This window comes from Lissotriton vulgaris, chromosome 6 (genome assembly GCF_964263255.1).
Source record: "Lissotriton vulgaris chromosome 6, aLisVul1.2, whole genome shotgun sequence".
NCBI classification, from domain to species: domain Eukaryota; kingdom Metazoa; phylum Chordata; class Amphibia; order Caudata; family Salamandridae; genus Lissotriton; species Lissotriton vulgaris.
Window position 1 is genome coordinate 1,389,893,725 of NC_141694.1, and position 18,957 is coordinate 1,389,912,681.

Genomic DNA, 18,957 nt, shown 5'->3' on the forward strand with positions numbered 1-18,957 from the left:
GATGAGCACAATATTAGCTATGCGTTGATCATAAGGCAACTCACCGCGGTCTCTACCCTCAAGAAACATCTTTCAGATGCGGGGCCAAACGGTTGGCGGGAAGCTTAAGTTCAATGGGGAGACTGTTTGGGCCCGAAGCCTTGCCGGAATGAACCCCCCTGATGGCCATCGCCACCTCATCGTTCGTGAGGGCGGAGTCCAGAAATTCCCTGTGTTTGGCAGACAGAACCGGCATCGGAATATCCGAATCATGTCGGCATTTTCTACCCCTGTACAGTCTCCTGCCGAGGTATAAACCTCCTCAAAATAACGGGCATATTCGTCAACAATTATGTGAGGGTCCGACGAAACCGCCGCACCAGCGATGCGCAGCTCCGGCACCAACCGAGATCCCCAATCACCCTTTTCCAGCCGAAAGGACTAGATTTAAATGCCAAGTAGGAGGCGGAGGCCTCACTGGTGGATAGACTCTGAACAAGCCCTTAAGAAACTGCTTGACAATCCTGGAAGACCACAAGGAAGGCCCAGACCCAGACCTTCTGTATCTTGAAATGGCCGCCAAATGGACCTTAATCGATGAATGGGCTAGTCAGCTAGGGACAGCAGATAAGGTAGGAGCTGATAAGGCTTGGAAGCATAGGGGTCAATTTTTTCTCTCCTACACCAGCAACAAAATCTTTTCCATTTAGGACGGTAAGTCTAGTTCGTTGAAGGAGCCCTTGCCTGGGAGAGGACCTCCTTAATTTCGTTTGAGATGGGGAGATTCATAAACTCTCGCTGCTCAGGAGCCATGCTGTCAGGTGTAATGACTGTGGATCTGGGTGCCAAACTTGTCCTTCGGACATTGTGAGGAGATCTGGTATAACCCTGGTATAACCCTCAAAGGAAGAGGAGGAGCTAGCGACAACAGATAGAGTTCCATGTACCAGAACTGTCTCGGCCAAGCAGGGGCTATCAGGCTATCAAGATCATCCTGCACGGCTCCACCTTGATCTTCCTGATGAGCCGCGGGATCAGAGGGATGGGGGGAAAGGCGTAGACAAATGTCCTTGACCAGGCTATCGAAAGCGCATTCCCCAGTGACCCTCAATGGTGAAATCTGCTTGCATAAGACCGGCATTTCTTGTTGGTCGGTGTGGCAAAGAGATTCACCTCCGGTCTGCCCCACTGGCTGAATACCTCTTCCAGAACTCGCTGGTTCAATTCCCACTCGTGGCTGACTGAGGATGACCTGCTCAGTCTGTCGGCGTTCTCGTTTAGACCTCCTGGCAAGTGTTCTGCCTTTAGCAATATTCCCTGAAGGATCGCCCATTCCCAGATCTGCTAAGCTTCTTGCAACAATGGACGAGATCTGGTTCCTCCTTCCTTGTTCACGTAGTGCATTGCCGTGGTGTTGTCCGTCCTGATAAGCACTTGCGAACCTCGCAAGCGAGGAAAAAAGGCTTGCAGAGCCAGTCTTATGGCTCTTAGCTCCAAAAGGTTGATGTGGAGTCGTCGTTCCTGAGACGACCAATGGCCGCTGACATGTAGGTCTTGCATCACTGCTCCCGACCCTCCAATGAGGCGTCCATTGTTACTACTTGAGGATACGGGTCGTTTACGAAGGATAGACCTTGGGACAAGTTGTCTCGATCTGCCCACCATAAGGCCGCTTCCCTCATCATTGGAGTGACAGTCACCTTGTCCTCGAATGATCCGTGAACCTGCATCCATTGGTTGTCTAGTTGCTCCTGTAGAGGACGCATTCTTAGTCTGCAATGAGGAATTAGGCGAATACATGATGAAATTACCCCCTGCAGAGATTTGAAGCGGCGTACTGAAAGACACCTTCTTTCTTGTAAGTCCCGAGCCAAGGTATGTAGTTTATCCCTCCTTTCCAGAGTAGTAGGAAAGACTTTCGAGATCTTTGAATCTAGGATGGCTCCCAGGAAACGAGCCTTTCTGGACAGGACCGGGGATGACTTGTCTTTGTTTAGAGTGAGTCCCAGATTCTGAAACAAATTTGTACAAGCCTGAACGGCGTCCAGCGCTGCCTCCCTGGAGGGGGCCTTCAGCAACCAGTCGTCCAGGTAGGGGAAGACCTGGAAATGGTTTCTTCGCAGAAATGCTGCTACTGGCGCCAGCACCTTTGTAAAAATCCTCGGGGCTGAGCGGAGTCCAAAGGGTAAAACCCTGAACTGAAAGTGGCTCTTGGCTACTGTGATTCGTAGAAACCTTCTGTGTGCTGGGTGAATCGGGACATGGAAGTACGCATCCTCGAGATCGAGCGTGGCCATGAAATCCCCCGGGTTGATGAGCCTCAAGATGTCTTGGAGAGAGACCATCCGGAAGGACAGGGGGATGAGATAGGTGTTGAGCTCCCTGAGATCTAAAATGGGGCGCCATTTCTCTAGCGTCTTCCTTACCTGGAAGAACCTGGAATAGAATCCTTTTCCCTTTTGATTGAACAGATGCTCCCTTCCGGAGCATCTGTTGGACTTCGAGCCACAGGAGACACTGGTGTTTCGATGGAATGGCTGCCTGGGGCTTGGGTGGAGGGACTTGCGTAAATTCTAAGGTATGCCCTTTCCGAATGATGTTGAGCACCCAACGGTCCGATGTTATCCTGGACCAGTTTTGAAGGTATTTGGTCACCCTGCCTCCAACTGATGATCTCTTGGAGGAGGTTCCAGTAGGAAGAGCCAGGAGGCCGCTATTGGCGCTTGGACGAATCTCGTCATCGTCCAGCCTGTTTCCCCTTATTGTAAGGCCTGGAGTAGTTTGAAGATTGGCCTTGTCTCTGCTGTTAAGGCTGACCGTATTGCTGGGAACCTGAGCCCGTGGATGAATAGCGCTGCTGTTGATAGGATCCCCAGTAGTTATTACCTCTGCCTCTGGAACCCTTAAAAGGAGACTTGCGGTATTGAAGGGTACCCAAGTATCTGGCAGTGTCCGTATCCTTTTTTATTTCCTGAAGAGTGTCATCAATCAGTTTTCCGAATAATGCCTTCCCATCAAAGAGAAGGTCCAAGACTTTGTTTTGGATCTCAGGCCGAAACCAAGAAGCCTTCAGTCACCCCTGGCGACAGAGGACTGCCGCCACAGCTATGGCTGTCGTTGCAATGTCCATGGCACAGTCAATGATCTCCATTGACGTCGCTTCACTCTCCTGCAAGATCTTTTTCGCCTCTGATGTTGACTCTGGAGGTAGCTGGTCTATGAACGGGGCAACAGATCACCAAAGTTGGCGGTTGTATCTACCCAAGATCGCCAGGGAATTTGCAGCTCGCACTAGAAGACTCGCCATCGATGAGAATCTTTTCCCCGCATTATCCAACCTCCGCCCTTCCTTGTCCGGAGGAGTTGTTAAGGGGGCAGAGGGGTTGCGAGATTTCCTCTGTGCTGCCTGTGAAATAACTGAGTCTGGTTTGGGATGGCCCGTCAAGGCCGCCCGGTCCATCGTCAGGTGCCCTGTATTTCTTATCCAGACGCAGTAGCACAGGGACCACCGTCGCTGGGTTCTTCATAGCCTTCAGGCCCTCCTTCAACAGATGATCTACAATAGGAATGGACCTTGTTATCTTTCTAAAGGGTTCCTTGAAGTCATATAGGAAACAATCCGTAGCCACAGCAGGCATGGCCAATTTGAACCTGCCAGCTGCTCTTTCCATCAGCTGATGCAAACCTCCAATGTCTGCTGGCGGGGAATCAACTGGATCCGGAACTGGCGATGAGGGATCCGGAATGAAATATTCATCCCATTCAGTTGTATGAACAGAGTCATGATCCGAATGTTGATCCTCATCCGAGGAATCATCATGGGCATCTGCCTGCCCGGAAGGATCCTGTGGGAAAGATGTTTGAGGCTGAGGGGATACCTGAGCAGGTAATCCAGGCATCACGGTTGAGGCAGAAATCAATGCAGGCGTAGCAGGCGCTGCCGGAACCAGAATTGGTCTAATCGCCTTAGATTTGTAGTCCTGCAGCATCGTATGCAGGTCCTGAAGAAAAGAAGATGGTACTGTAACCATATCCTTCCCAGAATGATGTTGTGACTGGGCTGCCTGATGATGTCCACCAACCTCCTGGTCATATTCTGCTTCAGAGTCCATCTCTTGACATTTGACTAGAAGTTGAGAGGGACTATTGGCATAACTATATGCGTCCTGGTCATCCTCATCCGACTCCTCTTCCTTGAAGAGCAAATCTGGTGGCAAGGGGGTCACTCTCCTAGGAGATGTCATCTCCGGCGTAATTCTTGTAACAGAAATTGTAATTCTCTTTTCAGAGGACAATACCGTTGACGGTTGTACACACGTCGACGAGATTGGTGTCGTTGATGTCGTCGACTATGAAACTGTCGACGATCCAGCTGTCATCATTTTTAAAGTCGTCGTCGTCGATGCCCTCCTCGACGAGACCGTCGTCGTCGACATCGTCGTCGTCATCATCATTATCGTCGGCGACGCTGTAACCCTCGTCGACGATGCTGTGGTACTCCTCGACGCCTTCGACGTCGACGCCTTCATCGTCAACGCCTTCGTCAACGCCTTCGTCGTCGTCAGCAAACCTCCCGTCGACGCTGATTAAACCTGCCGTCGACGCTTCCTTCTTCGACGACGATCCCTTCGTCGACGAGCTTGTCGACGAAACCAATTTTAATTTTGAATTCAATTTCTTTGTCGACGAAAACTCCGCCGTCGACGCCTTGGTCGTCGAGGACTTAGAACTCCTCTCAGAAGACTGGGAAGAGGGTTTCTTGAAGGCTGAGACAGTCTTCTCACCCTTGGAAGGCGTAGCTGGTCCTAGCCTCTCCTTTTCACCTCGGTGAGGAGATTTGCTGGGACCCTGGCTCTCAGACTCACTGGGGGTCTTTTTTGAGGCCTTAGTAGAACGTTCCACAGAAGTTGAAGGGGAACCCCTACCCCTTTTGACTGACCTTCTTGATGAAGATGCCAATGCTGAATCCTCACTGTCACTAGAGACAGTATCCTTCCTGGATTTCAGCTTCTGGAACCATGCCAAAAGCCTACCCTCACAGTCCCGGAGGGTCTTGGTCGAAAAGGTGCGACAGATTTTACAGAACGCAAGCCTGGTGGTCAGGAAAGAGGCAGTAGATGCAGTCCTTATGCTTATCCTCCACAAAATGCCTTTTCTTGCCACAGGTGGAACATGGCTTGAAAAGGGCCTTCCTTCTCTTTGTCAGACATCCTGGAAGGCAGCTAACAATTCTGAAGTGAATCTGAAAAGAATGTGAAGAAAAAATCCTGAAGAAACTCCTTGAAGAGTAGAAGTTGAGCAGAGCTCAAAGGAGACTCCCTAAGCACAACGTGCAGTAGAAAATCTGAGGCTCTGAGGTTCCTTCAGGAGGGTTCTAAGGGGTGAGGCACTTCTGATTGGCTGATGCCTAAGTTTGGTCTCTTATAGAAAAAGAGGGTGATATGCTACAAAAGGGAATGAGGCCTAGGCTTTTTTCTTTCTCTTTTGTACCTACTGCTATGGTATTTTTGTTACCGAGACTCCCATTCAGACAACGGGGAATGACACAAAAGCATGGGAATCTATGAGGTGTGGTGCCGCGGCTAGGGCGACTGACTCCGGAATCTGGGGATCACGGTTCGATCCCCAGCACCGGTGGCAGATTAGCCCAGCACCATGTGACTCTGGGCAATAGATTGCTTAATCTTCCAGACGGCCCCCAGCGCCTAGAGACCCTTACTGGTGATTGTGCGCTTTACAAATGTGGATTATTATTATTATTATGAAAGTTCCAATACTGGGGCAAGTTGTAGTTTTTTAGCTGCTACCAATCCGAATTTAGCATTTAATAAATGTAAGAATGTAGCTCAATGATTTCCTATGGCAGCCAGCCTTGCAACAGGGAAAAACATTTTTGGAGGATATTTCACTATTCAATTAATTTATACATGCCCTACTTATAAGTAGCTGCACCAAGCCTTTATGGGTAATAAGGCCAACCTAGGGGTGACATTAATATTTAAAAGGATGGTTTTAGCCTGTCTAAAGGGGTCATTTGGCAGATCATATGTGCAGTTTAAAACTGTCACAGGTAGGTTACCTTTGTGCCGCTACCAGTCTGCGCACAACTGTAGCCTATTATATGCAGCCTGCACATGTGTGTGTACACGTGTTGACATGTAGCCAATTCACTTCCCCTTACTCAATTTGCGTTGAAACAGCTCTATCAAAAAAGGCAGACACTGGTGGTAAACAGGCACAATCCAAATCACCATAACTAGCAGAGAGACTTCACACAGGGAGAATCACCCACATTAACTTCCCAAAAACCGGGTGATCCAAAGCAAAAAAAACTGGTGTACCAAAGGGGCGGAATCCATTTACAACACTTTGAAAAAAACTGCCAGAATCAGTAGCAAACAGGAGGATTCATTGCTTACGTTCCTACTGAAGAAGGTGAGCACTGCTGAGAAAATTGAGATAAAAAAAAGTTTTAAACCAATACCTACTGTTAAGAAAAAATAATGTCGATATCCAATAAATGGAAAACATCAAATGAAACATAAACATGCTTTCTAGAGAATTGTTCTTTATTAAATCGAGATGAAAGGGACGGCCCATGTATTCAGGGATCCACATATCTGGAAAACAAACCTTGAGAGACTATGCTGGGATTATGGTGGTCCAAAGAAGCCTTGAAGTACCAGCACAGTTTTTCTCTGTGCTAAGACAATTTCCTTTCATTTTGTGTGCTTTCAAAAAGGGAGTTATAAGATTAGGAAAGTTGCTATATGTGTTTTTATCCATGTTTAATTTTACAATATTTTTTCGCATTTTTTCAATTTGTTTTTTAGATAAATAATGTTAAGCAGATGTTGCTGTACATAGGTGCTTTGCTTTCGTTACAATTGTCAAGATGAAACTTGTTTATTGATTATTTAATTACAAAATGGAAAATAATCTACTATATTTCAGAATGCAGATTATACTGTGTATAAACAAACTTGTTTAAAAAAGTGGGAATTGACAACAAATAAAGTAATAAACTGATCTTCGCTTACTGCTTTATCTCCAAAAATCCCAGCTTCTCTTCTTGCTTGCTCTAACCAAGCTTCGGCTGCCTCAGCATTTGTCATTGCCTTTAGTTTTAGGGAAGGTGTCTCCATAGGAATATCTAAAACATGGCTTTGTGGCTTCATTGTTCGTAGTACCTCAGCAGGCGTAATGTGATCTCCTAAATGGTAATTGCATATAAAACTAATTACAAAAATGACTGAGCACACATAGCATAGAATACAATAAATTATCTGTCTTGTCCTTGTGCATTTTATAGGTTATTATTCGACATTTTACACTTTTCATTATTCAGAGTGGATGTATCTAAAATGAGCTTTAGGAATGTGCATGTCATACTGTATTATGGATTACACCTTTGAATATTACACATATAAATCTAAAAGGAAAATGCTACTTACCCAGTATGCATCTGTTCTTGGCATATAAAGCTGTAGATTCATATGCGTTAGCATAGATCGCCATCTGGTGTTGGGCCCGGATGTTTGCACTTTGTTTTTCTTTAAAGAAGTCTTTGTAGTCACAAGGTAGGGGACTCCTTCTTTCAGTAATAGTGTGCATGGGCGTCGACTCCATCCTCAGATTGTTTTAACGGAAGGGTGATGATGGAATTTGTAAGATTAGAAAGAGATGTCCATGTATAGTGTATCTAAGTAAGATAATACTGCAACAGGTTAAGGTGCCCAGGGAGGCGAGTGAGTGCATATGAATCTTTAGCTTTATATGCCAAGAACAGATGCATACTGAGTAAGTAGCATTTTCCGTTCGAGGCATATGAGCTGTAGATCATATGCGCTAACATAGACTATACAGCAGTTACCTTCCCAGCGGTGGCTAACCTGTATCTATTGCAGTGGTTTGAAATAGTGTTCTTAAAACTGCCTGGCTCACACTAGCTTGTTGTTTTGCTAACCCATCTGCACAATAGTGCTTTGTGAATGTGTCAATCAATCAATCAATCAATCAAAGCATTTGTATAGCGCACTACTCACCCGGAGGGTCTCAAGGCGCATAGGAGGGGGGGGGGGGTCCGCTACTGCTCGAACAGCCAGGTATTGAGCTGCTTTCTGAAGGCGAGGTGGTCCTGGGTCAGGCGGAGGTGGGTAGGGAGGGAGTTCCAAGTCTTGGCGGCGAGGTAGGAGAAGGACCTTCCCCCTGTGGTGGCTGGGCCTTGGTTGTGCAGGGCTTTGTGTGCGTGGGTGAGGAGACGGAAGGTGATTCTCTTGTTGACCGGGAGCCAGTGCAGGTCTCTCAGGTGTCCGGAGATGTGGTTGCGACGGGGGATGTCCAGGATGAGTCGTGCTGAGGCGTTCTGGATCCGCTGGAGTCTCTTCTGGAGTTTGGCGGTGGTTCCGGCGTAGAGGGAGTTGCCGTAGTCCAGTCGGCTGTTGACGAGGGCCTGGGTGACCGTCTTCCTGGTCTCGGTGGGGATCCACCGGAAGATCTTGCGTAGCATGCGTAGGATGTTGAAGCGCGACGAGGAGACGGCGTTGACTTGTCTGGTCATGGAGAGGGGTGAGTCCAGGATGAAACCCAGGTTGCGTGCATGGTCTGTTGGTTTGGGTGCGCTGCCTAGGGCGGGGGGCCACCAGGAGTCGTCCCAGGCGGAGGGTGAGGAACCCAGGATGAGGACTTCCGTCTTGTCCGAGTTCAGTTTCAGGCGGCTGTTTTTCATCCATTTGGCTACCTCTTTCATCCCTTCATGTAGGTTGGCTCTGGCGGTGGTGGGGTCGTTGGTGAGGGAGAGGATCAGCTGGGTGTCGTCGGTGTAGGAGATGATGTTGAGGTTGTGCTGGCGTGCGATGGCTGCGAGGGGACTCATGTAGACGTTGAAGAGGGTTGGGCTGAGCGAGGAGCCTTGAGGATGGCCGCAGATGACTTCGGTGGCTTCTGATCTGAACGGGGGAAGGCAGACTCTCTGTGTCCTTCCGGCGAGGAAGGAGGTGATCCACTCCAGTGCCTTCTCTTGGATTCCGACGTTGCTGAGGCGCTGTACTAGGGTACGGTGGCAGACAGTGTCGAAGGCCGCAGAGAGGTCTAGGAGGATGAGGGCTGCTGTTTTTCCGTTGTCGAGCAGGGCTCGGATGTCATCGGTTGCTGCGATCAGGGCGGTCTCGGTGCTATGGTTGGCCCGGAAGCCAGATTGCGAGGGGTCGAGGGATCCGTTTGTCTCGAGGAAGGCGGCCAGCTGCTTGTTGACGGTCTTCTCAATTACTTTTGCGGGGAACGGGAGCAGCGAGATGGGTCGGTAGTTCTTGAGGTCGATGGGGTCGGCTGAAGGCTTCTTTAGAAGGGCGCTGAGTTCGGCGTGCTTCCAGCTCTCCGGGAAGGTAGCGGTGTTGAAGGAGGTGTTGATGATGTCCCGCAGGTGGGGTGCGATGGCGGCGTCGGCCTTGTTGAAGACGTGGTGAGGGCAAGGGTCGGTCCGAGATCCAGAGTGGATGGAGTTCATCGTCCGGATGGTGTCTTCGGTGCTGATCGGGGTCCAGGCGCGGAGGGTGGTGGTGGGGGGCGGCGGTTCGGTCGTGGCGTGCGTCGGTTGAGTGCTGAAGCTGTTGTGTATGTCCGCGATCTTGTTGTGGAAGTAGGAGGCGAGGGAGTTGCAGAGGTCTTGCGAAGGGGTGATGTCGTTGTTTCCGGCGTTGGGGTTGGAGAGCTCTTTAACGATGTTGAAGAGTTCCTTGCTGTTGTGTGCGTTGTTGTCCAGTCGTTCCTTGAATGCAGTTTTCTTGGTGGTGTGGATCCGTTGGTGGTGTTTTCAGGTGGCGATCTTGAGGGCAGTCATGTTGTCCGGTGTTGGGTCTCTGCGCCAGGCATTCTCCAGGGCTCTGCAGTCCTTCCTGGATCTCTTGAGTTCGTCGGTGAACCATGGGGCTTTCTTGCTGCCGGATCTGCTAGGCGGGGTCCTCAGAGGGGCGAGGTCGTCTGCGCAGTCGCTGATCCACTTGGTGAGGTTGGTGGCCGCTTGGCTGGGGTTCGTTGCACTGGTGGGTGGGTTCTTGCTCAGGGAAGACGTGAGCTGGTCGGCTGAGATCTTGTTCCAGCTTCTGCGCGGGCTGACGAAGTTGGCGATGTCCTCGCTGAATTGTGTGCGTGGTCCCGGGGGACTGTAGATGAGGGTGCCTCTGAGGGTGGTCTTGGCGTTGATGTGGATCTGGAAGTGCAGGTGCTCGGCGGGTGCGAGGGTGCCGTCGGTGTTTGTCGTGATGCGGATGGAGTTCCTGTGGATGATGGTAATGCCTACCCCTGTCTGGTTGACGCGGTCCCTTCGGATGATCTTGTAGCCGTCCGGGATGGCGATGGCGATGGCGATGGCGATGGCGATGTCAGGCGCTGAGGAGGCTTTCATCCAGGTTTCCGTGATGAAGGCGACGTCTGGGGCTGTGTTGTCGAGCAGGTTCCAGAGCTCGACGGCGTGTCTGTGGATGGAGCGGGTGTTGAGCAGGATGCACTTCAGGTAGCTGCTGCTGTTGCTCGTCGAGGTTTTGGGCCCTGCTGGAGGGGCGCAGGATCGGATGCAGGTGAACTTGCAGGAGTTGCAGCAGAAGGGTCCGTGGGTGTGTCTCGGGGTGGCTCAGTAGCAGCCCGGGAAACGGCCGGCGTTGAGTGCGTTGAGTTCGGTGGAGTCGTAGGTCCGGCGGGTGGGCTGGCGGCTGCGGGGGCCAGGGGGTCTGGCGCTGGGCGCGGTCTAGGCGCGGATGGGAGCAGACGGGCTTACCTTTGGCGCGCCTTCGCCGTACAATCGGCGCGCCTGCGAGGGTACAGAAAGAAAAGGGGGCGCAGCCGCGAGTACGGCGGCGGGAAGCGGGGCGAGGGGCACAGGGGCGCAGCGAAAACAACAGCAGGGGAAAAAGGTACAAAATACAAAATACAATCACGAAAATACACTGAGGGTACTGGAGATAAGAAACAAAAGACAACAGAATTACGTGATAGCAGTCAGGCAGAGGATACGATTCCGCTAGGGCAGCAGGGGGCGGGGTCGTGGCGGCAGGCTCAGCGAGGCTGAGTGCAGCAGCGGGAGGAGGGCACACGCAGCAGCTGGTGGCCGTGCGGTGCGGGGGTGTCCTGGAAGCAGGACACACTCACCTGCGCCGCACGGTCGCCATATATGGCCAAGTGGGAGGGAGGGAGGAGCTGGCAGGCGGGAGCGGGGAGGGTACAGAAAGAAAAGGGGGCGTTGCCGCGAGTACGGCGGCGGCAAGCGGGGAGCGGGGCGGGGGCACAGGGGCGCAGGGAAAACAACTGCAGGGGAAAAAGGTACAAAATACAAAATACAATCACGAAAATACACTGAGGGCACTGGAGATAAGAAACAAAAGACAACAGAATTACGTGATAGCATGGTGTAGACCATGTTGCACCCTTGCAGTTGTCATCTAGGGGTATGTTCCCTAAGATTGCCATAGATGCCCCTAGTTTGCGCGTAGAGTGCGCCCTAGTGGGAATTGTTAATGTGCGTTTAGCTTTAATATAGCATATTTGGATACACTTAACTACCCACCTTGCAATACCTGCATTTGATATGGGATTGCCTTTATACGGTGGCGAAAAAGCAACAGAAAGTTGTTTCGTTTTTTAAAAAGATTGAGTTCTTTCAATGTAATATAGTAGTGCTCTTTTAACATCTAATGTATGAAGAGCATGTTCTGTCACTGGGTCTGGTTGAGGAGAAAACACGGGTAGCTCAACTGACTGATTGAGATGAAAGGCAGAAACAGCTTTGGGAAAAAATTTGGGATAAGTCCTAAGAACCACTTTGTTTTGATGAATTTGTAAAAATGGTTCTTGTATGGTTAGCGCCTGGAGCTCACCAACTCTTCTAAGAGATGTGATGGCTATAAGGAAGACTACTTTCCAAGTGAAAAACTGTAGTTCACATTTGTGTAGAGGCTCAAATGGTGGACCCATGAGCCTTGTAAGGACTATATTACGATTCCATTCTGGAGAAGGTGGAAGTCTAGGAGGGATGATTCTTTTGAGTCCTTCCATAAAAGCTTTGATAGCGGGTCCTCGAAACAAAGACAAGTGTTGTCTGTTTTGTAGGTAAGCCACTATTACAGCAAACTGTAAGAGTATAGATGTATACGCTAAATTAGAGCTCTATAGGTGTAACAGATAGCAAATTACATTTTGGATTGAAACATCTAGTCGGTTGATTTGATTTATTTGTGTAGGAGATTACAAATTGTTTCCACTTTGCTGCATAGCAGGCTCTAGTGGAAGTTCGTCTAGCTTCTTTAATGAAGTTCATGCAGTCTGGCGGGAGATTAAGGTAGCCCTACTCTATGATTTCAGGTGCCTGATTACAAGGTTTAGATGACTGGGATCTGGATGTCTTATCTCTCCATGGTTCTGAGTGAGAAGCTTGGGGGAGAGGTGTAGTTTTTGATGAGGAACTACTGACAATTCCAACAGGGTTGTGAACCAGAGTTGTCGAGCCCATGTGGGAGCAACTAGGATCATTGTGAGGGAATGTTGCTTGAGCTTCCGAACCACTAATGGAATTAGAGGGAGAGGTGGAAAAGCGTAAACAAATGTCCCTGACCAATTCATCCATAGAGTATTGCCTTTGGACAAGGGGTGTGGATACCTGGATGCGAAGTCTGGCATTTCGTGTTGAGGCTTGTGGTGAACAGATCTATTTCTGGGTAGCCCCACGTTTGGAAAAATGGGAGGAGAATTTGAGGATGTGGTTACCATTCGTGGATCTGTTGTTGTTGGATGGCTGATCAGGTCTGCAATCTGGTTGTTTACTCCTGGGAGGTGTTCTGCAAGGAGATATATTTTTTGAGGTATGGCCCATTTCCATATGCTTTGAGCTAGGTGTGAAAGCTGTAGAGAGTATTCCCCCCCCCCCGTTTTTGTATGTAGTACATTGCTGTCATATTGTCTGTACAGACGAAGACAGCTTTGCCTACTAGATGCAGTTGAAAAGCTTTTAATGCCAGAAAAATCGCAATTAGTAGTTCTAGGTGGTTTTAAGTGGAGTTTTTTCTGTTGTAGGGTTCACATGTCCTGAATAGTATGTTTTTGAAGATGAGCTCCCCAACCGGTGAGCGATGCGTCTGTCGCTAGCACTATCTGTGGAACCGGGTTGAGGAATGCCCGCCCTTTGGAAAGGTTTTGTGTATTCCACCACTGCAGAGAGCGATGTGTGCGGCCGTCTACTAACATCAGATCTGTTTACTGACCTTGAGCCTGGTTCCACTGACATGCTAAGCATTCCTGTAGGGGACGCACTTGAAGTCTTGCGTAAGGGACAATTAGAACGCAAGAAGCCCTCATACCAAGCAACTGCAAGAACACTCGGGCTGGTAGTGAGTGTTGGGACCGAAATTGCGATATCAGATTTAGCATGTTGCGTATCCTGACTGGATTAGGGTATGCAAGAGCTTTGCAAGTGTCTATTGTAGCTCCTAGATACGCATGGGTTTTGGACAGCTGAAGGCGAGACTTGGCGAGGTTTACAGTGAACCCCAAGTTGTTAAGCAGCTGAACTGTCTTGTGAGTGTGGACTATGCAGCTGTGTTGTGACTTGGCTTTTATTAGCCAGTCGTCCAGGTAAGGGAAGACGTGAATGGGTTGTCTTCTTAACCCCTTCACTGCGGCGGCTATTCCGCCGCAGTGCTAAGGGGGCGGGTGGCCGTGCGGCGGGCGCATGCTGGTGACGGAACCGCTCCGTCACCAGCCGCGGTTGAGCTGTGCTCATGACGGAGCGGTTCCGTCATGGCCCGCCGGCTCAATAGAACGTGCAGCGCAGGCGCGAAATCAGCGCCGCGCAGGCGCGGCGGCCGGGTCATGACGGAACCGCTCCGTCATGAGCACAGCTCAACCGCGGTTGGTGACGGAGCGGTTCCGTCATCAGCATTGATAGGGTTAAATGAGCTGCGACTACTGCGAGGCACTTGGTGAATTCTCTGGGTGCTGTAGTTACCCCGAAGGGGAGAACTTTGAATTGATAATGGTGTCCATCCAAAATTAACCAGAGATATTTTCTGTGAGCTGGGTTAGTAGGAATATGGAAGTAGGCTTCCAGAGTGGATAGAAAGTTGCCTTACTGAAGCAATGGGAGCACCTGTGAAGTGTGACAATATGGAAGTGGTCTGATTGAATGTAGAGATTTAACTGTCTGAGGCAAGTATAGGCCTGAGAGAGCCATCCTTTTTTAGAATTAGAAAGTACAGGGAGTACACTCCTGTCCACTGGTGATGCTATGGGACTGGTTCTATCACATGTTTTTGTAGCAGAGAAAGAACTTCTTGTTTCAGGAGTGTGAGATGTTCTGGTGACATTACATGTTTTGGAAAAATATTTGGGGCGGTGCTGGTAAGTTCCAGGCAGTAACCATACTGGATAATTTGTCTTAACCACTTGTCTGAGGTGATTAAATTCCAGACAGGTAGGAACTCTGAGAGAAGTCCCCCGACAGGAGTGGAATGATCGGGGGTAGTGGAGTGAATTTACCTCTGCTTCTTCCCTTATTATTATTTCCCCTCTAGTTTCCTCGGAAATAACCTCTGGAAGAGGGGGATTGGCCCTTGTAAGAAGAGGAGGGATTATCCGTGGGTGTTGTTTTTGAGCCACCCCTATAAAAGGAGCGGCAAAAGGAACCTCTGGTAGAAGGCATTTGCAAGGCCCCCATAGACTTTGCAGTTTCCATATTTTTTTTCGTCTTTTCTAGGGGTGTGACGACAGCTGGCCCGAAAAGATGTTGTTTATCGAAAGGTTGATTAAGTTTGGAAGACTGTACCTTCTGCTTGAATAGGGAGATTTGAAGCCAAGCGTGCCTGCGTACTAGCATGTAGTGTTAATGGCATGGGACGCTGTGTCTGCCGCATCTAGTGCTCACTTAATGGAAGTATTGGGGATGAGCTTACCTTCCTGAATAAGGTTGTTGACTTTGGTTATGTACTCATCTGCCAAGTGTGGCATGAGTTTTTCTAACTCATCATTGTGAGCTCCATCATAACGTGCTAACAGAGCTTGAGCGTTGGCAGCGATTAGCAGCCTGAGAAGCCACATTTTTGCTTGAGGCATCAATGAGTTTGGATTCTTTGTCAGGAGGAGGGGCGTCACCCGTAATTTGGAAACTGGCTCTCTTGCGAGCGTTGGACACTACCAGGGAGTCTAAGGACAACTGACCTCTAATGTATGCTGGATCTGTAAGAGTGGGCTTGTATTTTTTGTCTACTTTAGGTGTGAGCATTCTTGCTCTGACTAGGTCTTTGAATACTTTATCTGCATGCTTTCACAAGCCCTTGAGCATGGGTAGAGTATGAGTAGACCTTTGTGGGGGTGATAGTGTCTCAAGTAAGAAATCCTTGTCTAGAGGGTCTGTATGAAGCTCCACCACATGGTATTGGGCAGCTCTGTTAATAAGTTGGATATAGCCGATGTTATCATCAGGTGGGGAGGGCCTGGAGGGATACAGGTTGAGGTCGTTATCCTGGTCTGGATCTTTATCATAATTGTCCCAGGGATCAGTGTCCTGTGGTATATCCTCATCCTGTGGCACATTATGGTCTTCATTCCCGTTCTAATCCTCATAATCCTCATCCTATGTGTCAGGTGATAGTGGAGGGGGTGGTGAATTTGATGGTGTCACTATCAAATTTGGATTAGGAGGAGGAGAGGGAGGTATGTAAGGAGGAGAAGGGCTAGTACCCATGTCCTTTTTCTTCAGAGGTATAGAATGATCCTCTGTGAGATCCAGCTTCAGTTTCTTAGGAAGAATGACCTGGGGATGTCCAGTGTTAGGGTCAATGCTTAGTGTTTTTTGTTTGGGATCCAAAGGTGGCTCTTCGTGGCGAGGTTCTTGGAATGAGGTTGATTTCGGCATCGAAGATTTAGGCTGAGAGTCTTTAGGCGCCGAGTGTTTTGAGTCTGAATGCTTTTTAGCAGGTTTAGGCTAGAACCCTTTGGAAAAGTAGGCTTCGGCTCCCAAGTTTTCGGCGCAGAGGATTTCGGCTCCCAACCTTTAGGTGTGGATTTCGGCTCCAAAGCCTTAGGTTTTGAGGCTTTGGGCTCCGGGTCTTTGTGCTTGGGGGCTTCGGCTCCGAGGACTTCGTTGTCAGAGGTGTTTTCAGTGCTGGTGTTGTGGAGAACGGCAAAGCCTTCTGTTTGTGTTTCGGTGCTGAAGGTGTTGGTTCAGCACCGGAATGGGGCTGGCTCGAGCCTGAAGGCTTGTGTTTGTATTTCGTAGCCGAGCCGGAGGGTGGGGCATCGGAAACTTTCTCTTGGTGCCGACCTGAGCCCGAGAGCGAAGGTGATACCGGAGCCTTAGATTTTGGGTGACTGGGCACATGATGATCTGTACTCAGGGTACATTGACCTGGAGTGATGGTAAGTTCTTCTTCCATGTCAGAATCAGCTTCGGAAATGTAGACCAGTTCTTCCTCAGCTTCTGGTTCTGAGCGGTGGGAATCAGAATCTTCGCCGAAGATGTCTGGAACAGAGGCGCTGCCGCAGTGCATCTCGAGGCGTCGAGCCCAATGATAACGAATGGTCTTCTTCGATCTGAATGATCGACAAGCTTCACAGTAATTTTATTCCTGTTCAGGGGATAAACAGTGGTTGCAGACCTCATGCGAGTCGGTGAGTGGAAACTTGGCATGACGACCGGGACATAGCTTGAATGACATCCGTTCCATCGACTGCTGGCGAGGTCGGCATGGGTAGGCCGACGGCCCGCCTTGAAGTTCCTGATCGAAGGTTTTCAGATTTTCCACAATGCGCATCGAATGAGAAACAGCGATTGAAAGACAATACCATCAAGGGTAGATGATTGCGCGTCGAAGGGGTTCGAAAACGATACCGAACCGGAGCGCAGCAATACACATCCGAACCCGCTGGCGGAAAAAACAATATGGGGATGGAGTCGATGCCCATGCACACTATCACCGAACAGAGGAGTCACCTACCGTGTGACTACAAAGACTTCTTCGAAGAAAAATAAAGTGCAAACATCCGGGCCCAACACCAGATGGCGATCTATGATAACGCATATGATCTACAGCTCATGTGCCTCGAACATAATTTTATATGTAAAATCAAAAAGACAAAAAAGTCACTGAAACAACTAGAAAATACAACCCTGTAAATCTGTGAATTGGCAACAACCAATGAGGAAGAACATCTCTTTACACACAACTCTCAATTCAACACTAACAAGCTATTGATTGTAAGGCAGGATCATAGGCTCCTTCCTTTAACTGGAGCAGTGAAATTACTCAACCTCATAGTGTCCTTCTTTTATTAGCTCCACCTCTTTCTTTGCAGCTGAGGCACGCAAATAAGTTATACTCATGAATGCTTGTGAAACATTTGTCTACCATGAATTTTGAGAATAGTTGTGATTTAAGTAGTGCCAGACATGCAAGGTTACAATATGTGGGGTTGCGTTTTGGACATAGGAGGTCATGGCTCTGTGACTGTTCCTGCGGAAGGATGATGGCAGTAAATTTCTGACCAGAAGCAGGTTTCCTGGGACCACAACATTTTAACATTGTTGCACAACCAACAGTGGCTGGTATTCTGATGGCTCTCCGTGCATTCTGGGTGCAATGGCTGGGCATGGCAAGTAGGCATTGGTTGATGCAGCCATAGGCATGTGTCTAAGATTGTGCATGATGTACATACAGGTGCATGAATAGTCTTTGCAACCTTCTTCCACTACCTGCACATTAGTGCCCAAAGACATTGGCATTTTCTAGCAGCAAAGCTCTGAAGCAGATTAATTGAGAGGCAGACTTGAGAGCTGTAATGACTTGCCTCCTTCTTCTCCCTCAGAAAAGGGTTAATGGCAGAGCATAACAGCTGCAGATAGATCACAGATCTGAGTACTATAGAGGCACTTGGCCCCTGAATTTGCAGATTGTGGAAAGGAGAGATAGCCTCTTTAAGATATGGTTATTCATTAATGCTTGATAGCATAGCTATAAATAGTGCCCCACCCACGTGATGTCGGTCTGGAATGATGCCTGCCCAAGACTCTAAGAATTGCAATATCCTAGATGAGGAGGACTGTAGTAATGAACTTCAAAAGGGACATGCTGCATAATGTTTAAGCATGTTCTTGGATCATCCGTGAAAGCAACAGTTGTGTGGGAAATCTTAGATGTAAAACCACCCAAGACCAACAAATTACACCCTATATCATCCTACCCAGCTCATCATGTAACATGAGCCAAGTCTGCTTGTATAGGTATTTGAAGTCTGCAAACCTAATTGGAGAGCAAAGGAGCGCAGACGTCATGGGGAGGTTACGAGAGCCCTCAGTTACAATTCAGGATCTTTTATAATGAAGAAGGATGTTCATGGATGGGGAATCATTTTTTGTAAATAAGTAATGTTCTCTGAAGAGGAGGGTCTTCAGCTCCTTACTGAACTGTAGAGGGAATGATATAGTCCTGATGTTGATGGGGATGTTGTTCCAGATACTAGGAGAATAGGTGGAGAAGGCTTATCTACTGGATGTCTTCTTTTTTTCTACACAATTTGTTTTCTGCCTGGTGATGTTGTGGTCCTTACCTTTAAATAAACCACAGTCAAATTAATCATCTGCAGCTTTTTCTAGATCAAACTAAAATTGATGTAGTGTTGTGTCAATGATGAGGCAGTCTTTTCATAGACAAGTGGCCATGGGGAAGCCTGCCACAGACAATCCTTTCGGTTGCACGCAATCTGTCATTAACAAGAAGTCGTTGGTAGAAAAGCTGTTGTAGAAGAGCTTTCATCGACCAAAAGCTCCCTTTATATACTATACCTCTGAAAAGAGCTATAATTGACATTTAGTTCCTTTCGTAGATGAGTTTGTGTACCTGAGCTGTCCTCATTGGAAGGATATCATGGGTGAGCCCTTAATCGAGAGGCTATCTTGGATGAGGCATCTTAAGCAGACAGTTCTAGATCATTCATTCACTC

At 48.7% G+C, this 18,957-nt stretch overlaps 1 protein-coding gene across 2 annotated transcripts in view; it reads right to left on the bottom strand.

The window, feature by feature from the left end:
- CFAP36 (cilia and flagella associated protein 36) overlaps nt 1-18,957 on the bottom strand; it is a 319,762-nt gene that overhangs the window by 110,027 nt on the left and 190,778 nt on the right. For both annotated transcript variants that reach the window (XM_086927503.1, XM_086927504.1), the window contains exon 8: nt 7,020-7,192. In XM_086927503.1, the coding sequence (XP_086783629.1) occupies nt 7,020-7,192 (173 nt within the window). The remainder of the gene's footprint in view (nt 1-7,019; nt 7,193-18,957) is intronic.